Raw genomic sequence first — 12,520 nt, 5'->3', positions numbered from 1 at the left:
TGACATTGTCGGCGGTGGAAAGAGCACTTTGAGGAACTCCTGAACCCGGTAAACACGTCCTCAGCCTGAAGACTCGGGGGAATCTTTGTCCATATCCGTGGCAGAGGTCGCCGAGGTAGTTAAGAAGCTCCTCGGTGGCAAGGCACCAGGTGTGGACGAGATCCGCCCTGAGATGCTGAAGGCTCTGGACGTTGTTGGACTGTCTTGGCTGACACGTCTCTACAATGTTGCATGGGCATCGGGTATGGTGCCTGTGGAGTGGCAGACCAGGGTGGTGGTCCCCATTTTCAAAAAGGGAGACCGGAGAGTGTGTTCCAACTACCAAGGTATCACACTTCTCAGCCTCCCCGGGAAAGTTTACTCTTGGGTGCTGAAAGGGAGGCTCCGACTGATTGTGGAACCTCGGATTCAGGAGGAACAATGCGGATTCCGTCCTGGTAGTGGAACGGTGGATCAGCTCTTTACTCTTGCGGAGCTATTGAGGGGGTCATGTGAGTTCAACCTTTCAGTCTACATGTGTTTTGTGGATCTGGAGAAGGCCTACGACAGTGTCCCCCGAGGGCCTCTGTAGTGGGTACTGCAGGAGTATGGGGTACCGGGCTTGATATGAGCCATTAGGTCCCTGTACAACCAAAGTGAGAGCTGTGTCGGCATACTCGGCACAAAGTCAAACACGTTTCCAGTGGGTGTTGGACTGTGCCAAGGCTTCCCCTTGTCTCTGCTTTTTGCAGATGATGTGGTTCTGTTGGCTTCCTCAGATTGTGACCTGCAGCAGCACTGGAACAGTTAGTAGCTGAGTGTGAAGCGATGGGGATGCGGATCAGCACTTCCAAGTCCGAGGCCATGGTTCTCTGCCGGAAACCGGTGGATTGCTCTCTCCAGGTTGGGAGGGAGTTGCTTCCCCAAGCGAAGGAGTTCAAGTATCTTGGGATCTTGTTCACGATCGATGTGAAAATGGAGTGAGAGATGGACAGGCAGATTGGTGCAGCATCAGCAGTAATGCGGACGTTGTACTGAACCGTCATGGTGAATAGATTTACCAGTCCATCTACATTCCAACCTTCGCCTATGGTCATGAGCTCTGGGTAATGACCGAAAGAACAAGATCGCGGACACAAGCGGCTGAAATGAGCTTCCTCCGCAGGGTGGCTGGACTCAGCCTTAGAGATAGGGTGAGAAGCTCAGACATCTGGAGGGAGCTCGGAGTAGAGCCGCTGCTCCTTCACATCGAAAGGAACTAGTTGAGGTGGTTTGGATGTCTGATTTGGATGCCTCCGTGGAGACTTCCTTTGCAGATTTTCTGAACATGTCCGAAGGGGACCCTGGGGAGGACCTAGAACTTGCTGGAGGGATTATATATCTCATCCGGCCTGGAAATGCCTTGGGATCCCCCAGGATGACCTGGAAAGCGTTGCTGGAGGGAGGGACATCTGGAATGGCCGGCTTTGTCTGCTGCCTCTGCGACCCAGATAAGAGCAAGAAAATGGGTGGATGGATGGAGATTACTGAAGTTGAAGTTTGAAGCTCAGGAACATGAGACTGTTGTAGTTAACTTTCAGCCAAAACATCCAATCACAGAGTTTCATTTCATCTGTTGAGTGAAAGTGTTTGCATCACTGTGTTTCTGTCTTGGACTGTAATCTTTTCTGTGCAGGTAAAATCTTGGGCTGCTGTTCAGTAGCTCAAACATGAAACACGTCTGTAAATGCTCACCTGTCTGCTCACCTGTTTGTTCGTGTTCGCTGATTCTGCATCCACCGAAATTCGCCCTTCAGGTCTTCCACCATCATCATGACAAAGAAGTCAAACACTTCAACTAAACAGCCTGTTTCACTCTGAAAACCAATAAGCTGCTGCTGTCCTGCCCCATTCAGGAGAACTTGTTGTCTGCTGCTGTGATTGACAGTTTAAACTGCAGCACCACTGGTTAGTTATCTGTGAAGCAGCACCTGGATCATATCCATGCCGTCATATCACTGCGGGGTTAACTAGCTGTCACAGGTTGAGTATATGAGCAGCTTTTATTTTACAGTTTGTGACAAAAAACACAATGAAATGTTTTTTCGTGAAGTGAGAACATTAATGGACAGACTAGAGGCAGTAATGCATGTATTTACTCAATGCAGTGCAGAGATATTAAACTCTCAAGTTAAATATTGATATTTTTATTGGATTTAAATACAATAACAACATGGTTTTTCAGTTCGAAACAAAAATACAAATTGCTATAATAATACAGACATGCGATGTGGACAAAATGTACAGTTTTGTTACACTCAACATGTAAATCATTTTCTTTACTAGATAAATCCATCCATCATCTCTCCACTTAATAATCTGTATGGTTTAGAATCATCAGGAGAAAACCCAACAGGGAGAACAAGGAAACTCCCACATAAAGACCAGAACCAGATTCTATCCAGAACCTTCTAGCTGTGAGGACACAGTGACAACCACTGAACCACCACACCGCCCTTTTCTAGGTATTATCTGTAATTTATCAGTGCTTTGGAAATCTGAAAATTAACAATAAATTATTTAATAAATTACAGTTTAAAGCATTTAAACACTTATTTTTTCACCTTGTTCTCCATCACTATTGTTGCAGAATAATCATGGCTGCATCGATTCCTGAAATGTCACCACAAATGCCAGATGTAAAGCTGAAATCCAGACATGCTGCAGGAACTCATCTGAATGCAATGGATGCAGATTTAAATTTAAATCACGTCACACCTCTGGCCAGCTGCTTCTCCATGGAAACAGGGTCCACTGGTGAAAATGACGAACATGGTTTCTTGGAGATGAAGTGTTAAGAACAAACTGGAGGTAAGAACATGAAGCTGCTCCAGAGTTTCTGTGTTCAGGAGCTTTAACAAAACAGAAAGATGATGCAGCATTGTGTTATTCTCAGCTTTGGTTTGGTTCCATCAGTTTCACTTGTTTCTTCAGCTGATCTGATGCTTCGTCCTGCAGGATGAACAAACTTTACACAAACCTAAACCCGACTCAGCAGCAGACTTCAGGTATAAATGTGCTGTTTTACAAGACTTTTGCTGTTTTTAAAATCTCTTCATTACAGGAAACAACCTCTGAGCAGCAACCTGCCCACTGACAGTGTGCTGATAAGGAATCAAATCCTTGTTTTAGTGATTAAACCAGAGTTTATTCCTCTACAGCACGACATGAAATATGAGGTTTTCTGTTTTAAAGACCAAGTAAGTTCAGTGAGATTCTTTGATCTGACGATCATCTAAACATTCAGATTCACTTTGATGAATTTCTGTTTTTTATTCCTCATGATCGTCTTCAGATCTTTACCAAATGGCAGCAGAAAGGTTTCATCACTCAGTTTCCAGCTGTTTGACCGTCCAGAAGTTTACTGGAGGAAAAGGCTGAAGAGGCACGATTCAACATTTATTACATGTGAATTTATCATAAACCTGCCATGAATAAAAAAGTCAGTGAGGCTGTGAACGGATTCAGGACGTGATGGCAGATGAAAGACTTAAATTAATTTAACAAGGTCAAGACACAAATGAAGAATCAAATTCTGTTAATGGTTTTAAATTCATCTGTGACCATTAAAGATGCAGCTTCAGCTCTGAAACAGAAGTGAAAAACAGTCAAATGCTTTACAACACTTCATTTAGTTTGATTCTGTGTGATTAAATCTGCTCAAAGAAAAATAAAATAATCTCAAAAATCCCCTCTGAACAAAAACCTGCACTTTAAACAAAGGAAGTCCCTGCTGTCACATGGCACACCGCTGCTCTCTGATTGGCCGGCGTCAGTCTGCTGCAGCCTGCCGCTCGCCGCTGTGAGGGCTCTGCCTGGCGGACGGTCGGTCCACGGATCGCGGCGAGGTGTCGCTCCTCGGCCGGCGGTGGCAGCAGGCAGCGAGGTCGGCCCTGAAGGACGGCGTGTAGAAGCCGTAGATGACAGGGTCGCAGCAGGTGTTCAGGTTCCCGAACACGAAAAGGGCGTGATGCACGTACTCAGGTGTGACTTGAAGCATGTCGGGCTGGAACCAGTACCAGATCCCCAGCAGGTAGTATGGCGTCCAGCACACCACAAAGGACAGCACGATCACCACCGTCATCTTCAGCGTCTTCATCCGCGCCTTTGGGATCATGTCGGTGCCACTGCGACGCAGGTGAGACTCACCTGCTGAGAGAGGGAGGGGCTATGTCAGTGATGTCACACTGTGTCCACACGGACGACAGCCAATCAGGAGGATGTATGATGGTTGCGTGTAGGAGGAGTTCAGGAGTAGTTTCATTTGTAGTTCCAGGTCTAGTTACCTTTGTTCCTCAAGTGCTGCTGGTGGATGTGCAGCAGGATGCGGCTGTAGCAGCAGCTCATCACCAGCAGGGGGACAACGTACAGCGTGATGAAGTGAAACATGTTGTAGACGGTTTCCTGCCAACGATGCCTGAAGCTGCCGTGAGACGCACACTGAGTGAAGTTTACCGAGTCCACGGAGATGGTCCTGAAGATGAAGAGCTGCAGACAGGCAGACAGACAGACATTTAATAACCCTGTCTTTATCAGATGAACCTCCTTCTCTGGTTTTCTGCTGCTGAGCTCAGTTTGTTTAAACTGCTGTTCTCTTAGCATTGCTAGCATTCCTTATTGAAACCAAGGGGGTTGTTAGCCTGAGCTAACAGCAGGAGGTTCCACACATTTAATCCATCCATCAGAACATTCCTGCAGGGATTTAACGCTCAGGCAGCTGACGCAGGAGTTACTGCTGGACCTTTCCCCTGGATCACCTGGGGCCAGCAGCAGAGACAGAAGGACTCTGAGGACAGGTGCCCTCTATCTCAACTGTCCAGACCACAGAGCATCAAGAAGCCTCAGGAGGATTCTGAAAGATGTGTGACCATGTGACCAGCTTATAATGACTGTATGCGTCGCTGCAGCTTGGCAGTGCGACCTTCAGCTCGTCCTCATTATCATCTCATACATGTTTATGCAGCAGCAGAACGGTCAGCTGCAGCTTCACCAATACTGCAGAGAAACTCCTCCTCAGATCAATAATCAGACCAGTTCTGTTTGAAGATGCTGCTGAAGCTTCAGTTAATTTGTGACAGAAATTGTCTCTGATTTCTTTCCTGAAACTCATTTAATAACCAGATGAGACTAATCGGAAGCTGCATGTGTTTACTTGCTGTTAATGTTAAAGAGTCAGGTTCAACCCAAAATGGAGACTGAAGACACTTTAGAGAAACTGAGCTCAGAATCAATAACAATTATTCATTATTGGATTATTTTACACAGCATCTACTTACTGATGTCTACCTTGCCTACCTCGACCATAATTCATCCATGTCAATAACCACTCCTCCTCCACTACTCCCCTAGCACAAGGCATCCCCCAAGGTTCGGTGCATGGTCCTCTGCTCTTCATCCTTTACGTCCTCCCCCTTGGTAACATCATCCGTCATCACAGTCTCCAATTTCACTGCTACGTCGATGACATCCAACTATACATCTCAACCAAATCGATCACCCTCTTCACCCTCTCAGACTGCCTCTCTGAAATAAAATCCTGGATGCAAACTAACTACCTTCAGCTCAACTCCGACAAATCTGACCTCATGACCATTGGCTCCAAATCCTTCACCCAGTCCTTCCATCCCTTCTGCCTCAATGTTGACAGTTCATCCCTGACTCCCTCCTCTCACACCCACAACCTTGGACTAATCATTGACACCCACCTCACTTTTGAACAGCACATCAAACATGTCATAAAAACAGCCTTTCTCCATCAAAAAACATTGCCTGTCACCAGATATGTGTCCCTCCCTGCAGCTGAAACCCTGATCCATGTCTTCATCACCTCCAGACTCGACCACTGCAATAGCCTCCTCTATGATCTACCCTCCAAACTTCTCAATAAACTTCAACTCATCCAAAACTCTGCCGCCCGTCTCCTCACCCACACCCGCTCAGAACCAAGCACCGAACCCGAGGGGACAGAGCTTTCTCTGTTGCTGCTCCCACCCTCTAGAACTCTTTCCCAATACACATGTGAGAGTGCTTAGACCTCCACACATTTAAATTTCCTATAAAAACCACCTTTTCAAGATCACTTTTAATGTCTAACTGTTTTATGTTTTTATACTTGCTCTCTTTTATTTGACTGTTTTTCCTTTTATTTCCTGCCTGTAAAGTGTCTTTCAGTGTCCAGAAAAGCGCCATCCATCCATCCATCATCTATACACCGCTCAATCCTCATTAGGGTCGTGGGGGGGCTGGAGCCTATCCCAGCTGACTCGGGCGAAGGCAGGGGACACCCTAGACAGGTCACCAGTCTGTCGCAGGGCTACATACAGAGACAAACAATCACTCACACATTCACACCTACGGGCAATTTAGAATGATCAATTAACCTCAGCATATTTTTGGACTGTGGGAGGAAACCAGAGTACCCGGAGAAAACCCACGCATGCACAGGGAGAACATGCAAACTCCATGCAGAAAGATCCCGGGAAGACCGGGATGCAAACGGGATTTTCTCGCTGCAAGGCGAAAGTGCTAACCACTACGCTACTGTGCAGCCTAAGCGCCATACAAATAAAATTTATTATTATTATTATTATTATTATTATTATTATTATTATTATTATTATTATTATTAGCTCCTTTGAACATCTACCTGCTGATGTTTACCTGTGCTCACGTCTATCTGTGCTGACATCTACCTGTACTGACATCTACCTGCTGACATCTACCTGTGCTGACGTCTACCTGCTAATGTCTAGTTGCTGACGTCTACCTGCTGACGTCCACCTGTGCTGACATTTACCTGTGCTGACGTCTACCTGTCCTGACATCTACCTGCTGACATCTACCTGCGGATGTCTAACTGCTGACGTGTACCTGTCCTGACATCTATCTGCTGATGTCTACCTGTGGTGATGCGAGCAGCAGGCTGAGGCCCCAGGCGAGCAGCAGCATGCGTCTGTTCCTGCGGTGCGCGCTCAGAGCATCCAGCGGGTGCAGGATGGCGTGCTGGCGGTCGAGGCTGATGACGACGAGGATGAAGGCGGAGGCGTGCATGGCGAACAGCTTCAGGAAGCAGAGCAGCTTGCAGAGTGCGTCACCACCATACCACTGAACCGTCACGTTCCACACTGCGTCCAGCGGCATCACCACGAACGTCATCATCAGGTCGGCCGACGCCAGGCTCAGCATCAGCGGCCGCAGGTGAGACGCCAGCCGCCGGCCACGCCCACGCCACACGCTGACCAATAGGGCGAGGTTACTGCAGGCGGCGAACAGGAAGAGGACTAAGGTGGCTCCGACCCTAAACTGAGCGGCTCGGGTAAAGCTGGGAGTCTCCCAGTCTGAGAGGGGGGGGTACTGGGAGGTGTTGGGAGAGGGCGGGATCACAGCGCTGGTGGGTGGAGCCAGCGATGACAGCCTCAGGACGGACCAGTTCCCTGCCATCCTGCAGAGAAGAAGAAGAGACGAGCATTCCAGGAACAGTTAAACTCATTCGGATGTCCTCCTTTCAGGTGAAACTCTTCTCTATGCTGCAGAAACAAAAAGCTGCACATCGTCTGTACATCTACTAAAATTTCAGCCCACATTTACTGAGTTTATCTCCCAGTAGGAGCCTGTACAAACAATTAGAAACTATAGAGGTGAGACTCGACTGTCTCAGTAAAAAAAAAAAGTAAATTGACATAATTTTTCCTTTTTATTTTCCTTTATTTTATTCTTTCTTGTAGTTTTGAAAAACAGAGATCTATTAAATGTACAAGATTTTTCTGTAAAGTTATATGTAAACATCCATATTAGATGTAATATGTACATCTAATATGTATAGATGTAAACTATATTTATTGTTGTACATTGTATAAAGACAACTGTATTATTTCAGAAGCTAGGCACCAAAAACTGACGTTGTAAAATAAGAGAAAAAAACATCTCTTACAAATACAGTATAATCAGAGTTTCAGTGTTCTTCCTCTTTGGACCCTCTAGCTCAGGTTGCAGCCCGTGAACCTCAGGTTGAGACACAGTTATTGTCCCCTTAGTGTGACAGAAGCTGCAGGTTTTGTTCTGAGATCAGCAGGTCAGTTTCTTTATGTTCCTGTCTGACTGAAGCAGATTCACCTGCTGTGCTCTGATTGGACGCTGGAGATCACCTTTCTGTCTGCTGTTTTATCTGCTGTCTTCCTGTCGGTCAGCTCTGATTGGACAGAGATCTTCTGCCCATCAGCTCTAACTGGAAGGAGACTTTGAGTCTGTCGGCACTCATCAAAGATCCCAGATAAGGGTCTTGTTAACGGGCTGCAGAACACAAAGGGTTTCCATGGAAACAGATGCGCAGCGTCCAAGGAAGAGGCAGCTGATGGTGAGCAGAACCTCGACAGGTTCAATTCCTGCTGCTCTGGCCAAAAATTGTGAAAAACCACTGACCCGGTTCTGTTTTAGAACGGATATGGTTCTGGTTTAGGACAGATGGTGGTTCTAGTTTTCCTTCCTGAACATTTTCCTGGTGAAAATTATCTGATGATCTAAATCATGTTTGGTAAATGAAAACAGCTGATCACTGGAGCTGCTGAGTTACCAGAACCGACAACAGAGAAGAAGGTTTAAAGTTAAATCAGCTGTGAACATTTTCTGAAGCAAAGTTATGAGACAATTGAGTGTTTCTGTATAAATAGTTGTTTATGTAATTATTATCAGAAAAAATCACATAATTTAAGTTAAACTTACATGATTGAAATCTGATCAAGTCAAACATTTGATCAGATTTTTTGTCTTTTCAGTCAGAACATGATTGTTCTCTGGACTATAGATTGATTTTCTGCAGCCATTAGTAAACATTAATCATTGAAACCTCCTGTTTCCTCTAGAATGTTCTCTGGATTAAAGCAGATCTTCCCTGAACCAGAACCGAGAACTAGAGCTAGAGTCTGAACAGAACCGGAGTTTTTTCCTGCGAAACCTCCAGCTGAGCTGTTTCAAAGTTCAGTTGTACATATTAATGAACAGAATCTGCAGCTCCACTGATGTTACAGCAGCTGATCAGTCCATCCGTTCCCACCTGAGAGAGTAAAACCTGGTTTTAAAGTATCTGAAACGTTTTTCTGCTGCTCTGACTGTAAACAGAATTTAACTTTAAATGATTCTGATGCTTTCAGCTGCAACAGCAAACACTATAATAAACCAACAGCCGCTTCTGTCAAATGACTGCAGCTCATCACTTTACAAGGATCAGGATCAGAACCTTTGAGTCCATCAAACACTGACAGAAGAATAACACTACCAGAGTTTACCAGAATAAAGCAAAGCATGCTGGGAGCTCACACAAACTAATCCTTTAATTAGGTTGTATTGATCGCTCTGTTTACATCACTTCACATTGATTAATGTGCAGTCACTGTCGACCTGAAGTCCACGACAACAATCTAACATGTAATGAACAGTAATGTAACATTTAATTAATGTTAATCCAACACGTAATCAACATCAAATCAATCTAAATTTAATAATCTACTTTATGGTGTTTTTCAGTAGGGAGGCAGGTCCTCACATTGATACGGACACACATGCAGCAACCCTCAAGCCAAAAATAACTGCAGGTCTTCAGTGCTGTAACCCGACCAGTGTGTGTGTGTGTGTGTATGTGTGTGTGTGTGTGTGTGTGTGTGTGTGAGAGAGAGAGTGTGTCTGTGTGTGTGTGTGTGTGTGTTGATGATTTCACCTTGACAACCTCCATGTGCATCACTGCAAAGCTTTAGGCTCCGCCCGCAGCAGCTCATTGGCTGATCCCGGCCACTGTCAGAGCAAGGTGTGAGGTAATAGGTCATATGACCACATGACTCAGACACATGAATTTTTATGGAAGCTGAGCTCCTATTGGTCCTGCAACTTAGCAAACTGATTTCTGTCAGAGAACTCTGAGGTCACATGTCTGCATCCAACATGGCTGACAACAGCTGACCATTAAAGAGTCAACCTGAGCCTCTGCAAGTTTCTCTGTAGACACACTAAGTCTGGTTTCAGTTGGTTAACAAAGTTAACCAAGTTTGGTTTTAAGATATTTGAGACATTTTAAAGGTTTGCTTATAATTTGCTGGACAGCATTGCATGCTGGGAAGTCTGCTGACTCATTTATCTACAGCCAGAACCAGAATCAGAGTGAATCCGGACCTGAACAGGTCCATTGATTCTGGTGTTAAACCATTGTGTCTGTGAGAATACAAAGGTTCTGTAAATGTTTTGGACTCATATCGATAAACCACATGACCCGAAGTTACCACCTGCTGCTGTATGTTCTACAGAACTGACAGTAGAACAACAACCACTGTGGATCCACAGGGGAGTATGACCACCTGTCGTCTTTGGCTTTAACCAATCAGCATCCAGGTCCACACAGCAGTGTTTCAGAACCGGCCAGAAGAACCGACCTTGGAGGAGGAACTTTGTTCTCTCTGAAAACTACCCTAGAAGTGGTTCTACAGGGACTTTCCGAAAAGAAGTTCTGCGGCGATGTTCCTGAAAGAGGTTCTCCTGAGACAGTTCTTCAAAAGAGGTTTTACACCCGTCAAACTGAGAGTTCCCTCTGTCCGACCACAGTGACGGTTCCTGAAAGAAGTTCATCAGAGGCGGTTCTTCAGAAAAGTTCTAAAGGTACAGTTCTCAAATCAGGTTCCACAAGAACGATTTCTGTTGTGTTTAAAGGTTTGGCCGCCTTGAAAAGACCAGAAGGTTCCACTGAGACATGAGAAGAAGAACATCACACTGTGTTTAGTTCAACTTGTTCTTGTTCAGCTACAAACTTTAGTCAGAATTTAAAGGTTGTTTTAAGAGACCTGGTTCCTGCAGGTTAAAGATTAAAGTGTGACTGTCAGGACTGAAGAACTCACCTGATCAAGACTGTTCTCACAGGTCTGGGTGTGTTCTAAGTGTCTGATGCATGTAGAACAGAGAAAAGGAGAACATTCAGCCTTCAGGTGTAGCTCAGTACAGAGAAACGGGCAGAAAATACATTTTATCATTGAGTTCACTTTTGAAAACTCAGTTTTTCATTCACTTGTTCTCATTGTCTTTATTATTATCGCTATTATCACCATAGCAACCACCCTGACATACAAAGCTTTTCATTCCTTTATGACTGCAAAGTAACTCAGTACTTAAAAATATAAATAAAGTAACTGAGTAAATTTGCTGCAGTAGATGTACTTCATTAAATATTCTAATCTGCTGCAGGATCTCGTCAGAAAACCGATGCTGATACAGCAACAGAAAAACTGTTGGATTAGAGCCATGAAGCTCCATTCAGGTTCTGATTGGATTCTGTTTGCTTCTCATTGATGAAATCATCAGATCATTAGGTGAAGTGAAACCTGCAGCAGCTCAACACAATAAAAGCTTCAAACAACAACAATTCTGTGTTCTACCTGCTCAGCAGCTTCTCCTCCTCACGTCGGACTCCTCGGTTCTCCTCCCCTGCTCCTCATGTTTTCTTCAACACAACAGGAAAACACAGAGAACCCAGGAGAACCTCCAGAACAGGTATGATCCACAGAACCAGGATGATCCACAGAACCAGGATGATCAGGTTCAGGATCCTCAGCAGCTGCAGCTGAAACACTGAAGAGAAGAAGAAAAGAGAGAAACACACTGCAGCACAGAGGAGGAGCTACAGCTGTGTATCAGCATGTGTGTGTGTGTGTGTGTGTGTGTGTGTGTGTGTGTGTGTGTGTGTGTGTGTGTGTGTGTGTGTGTGTGTGTGTGTGTGTGTGTGTGTGTGTGTGTGTGTGTGTGTGTGTGCGTGTGTGTGTGTGTGTTTGAGCTTCCTGCTGAGGATTCAGTTCAACGGCAGATTCTGATCTGAAGGTAAAGCTGGTACAGTAACCACCCATCAATAAATCATCATTAAATCATCAGTAAATGAATCCTGTCCTGCTGCATCAGTATTTATGTGAATTATTCTGATTCAGGAGACTTTAATCTGGACAATTTTCTGGTTTGTATTTTTAGTTTTTCTCTGTGTAAATACAGAAAAATTTCTGCAGCATCAGCAGGTTTTACTCACCGTTTAATGTCAAAATAAGAGTCTGTAGGTTTTACTAGGTTTAATGTCAATCAGTTTTACCGCAGAATAAAAAAGTTACATGTGATAAGGCATATTTTATTTCTTCTTTCTAACACAAATACATTTTAAACTGAAGCACAACAATTATCCTCAATCTTTATCCTATTTCCTGCAGTAACAGTCAAGTCAGACAGGTGATAAAGAACTCCGATTATAGCATTAATGGTGAGCATCATTAATCTTTCAGCTGTTGGTGTCTGTTTTTATTGTACTTATCTTTAATTTTTTAAGGCCATTTCAATTTGCAGCCCAAAAATAAGTAGTTTTGTAAAGCAAAGTGAAAGCTGTGTTGTATTCCACCTCTGTGATGTTTTTGGATCAATATTGATGCTGAAAAGTTAAAAAAAAAAAAATCCTTCAAATCCCTTCACAGAACTCGAAATACAAACACTTGTG

The 12,520-nt window shown here is 44.6% G+C and overlaps 1 protein-coding gene across 3 annotated transcripts; it reads right to left on the bottom strand.

The window, feature by feature from the left end:
• Positions 1 to 2,144: 2,144 nt before the first annotated feature.
• Positions 2,145 to 12,451, bottom strand: gnrhr1 (gonadotropin releasing hormone receptor 1). Of its 3 annotated transcripts, XM_035942966.2 has the most exons (6): positions 11,427 to 12,451; positions 10,893 to 10,935; positions 9,728 to 10,740; positions 6,919 to 7,459; positions 4,305 to 4,506; positions 2,145 to 4,170 (listed from the first exon to the last, which is right to left on the bottom strand). In XM_035942966.2, exons 4-6 carry the CDS (start codon positions 7,456 to 7,458, stop codon positions 3,791 to 3,793), a joined length of 1,122 nt encoding a protein of 373 aa, XP_035798859.2. In that variant the 5' UTR covers position 7,459; positions 9,728 to 10,740; positions 10,893 to 10,935; positions 11,427 to 12,451; the 3' UTR covers positions 2,145 to 3,790. The 3 variants fall into 3 exon arrangements, with proteins under 3 accessions (XP_035798859.2, XP_035798855.2, XP_023153841.2); XM_035942962.2 differs by lacking the exon at positions 9,728 to 10,740; XM_023298073.3 differs by lacking the exons at positions 9,728 to 10,740; positions 10,893 to 10,935.
• Between the last annotated feature and the right edge of the window lie 69 nt (positions 12,452 to 12,520).

Source organism: Amphiprion ocellaris, chromosome 9 (genome assembly GCF_022539595.1).
Source record: "Amphiprion ocellaris isolate individual 3 ecotype Okinawa chromosome 9, ASM2253959v1, whole genome shotgun sequence".
Taxonomy (NCBI): Eukaryota; Metazoa; Chordata; class Actinopteri; family Pomacentridae; genus Amphiprion; species Amphiprion ocellaris.
This window is presented reverse-complemented; position numbering and strand designations above follow the sequence as displayed.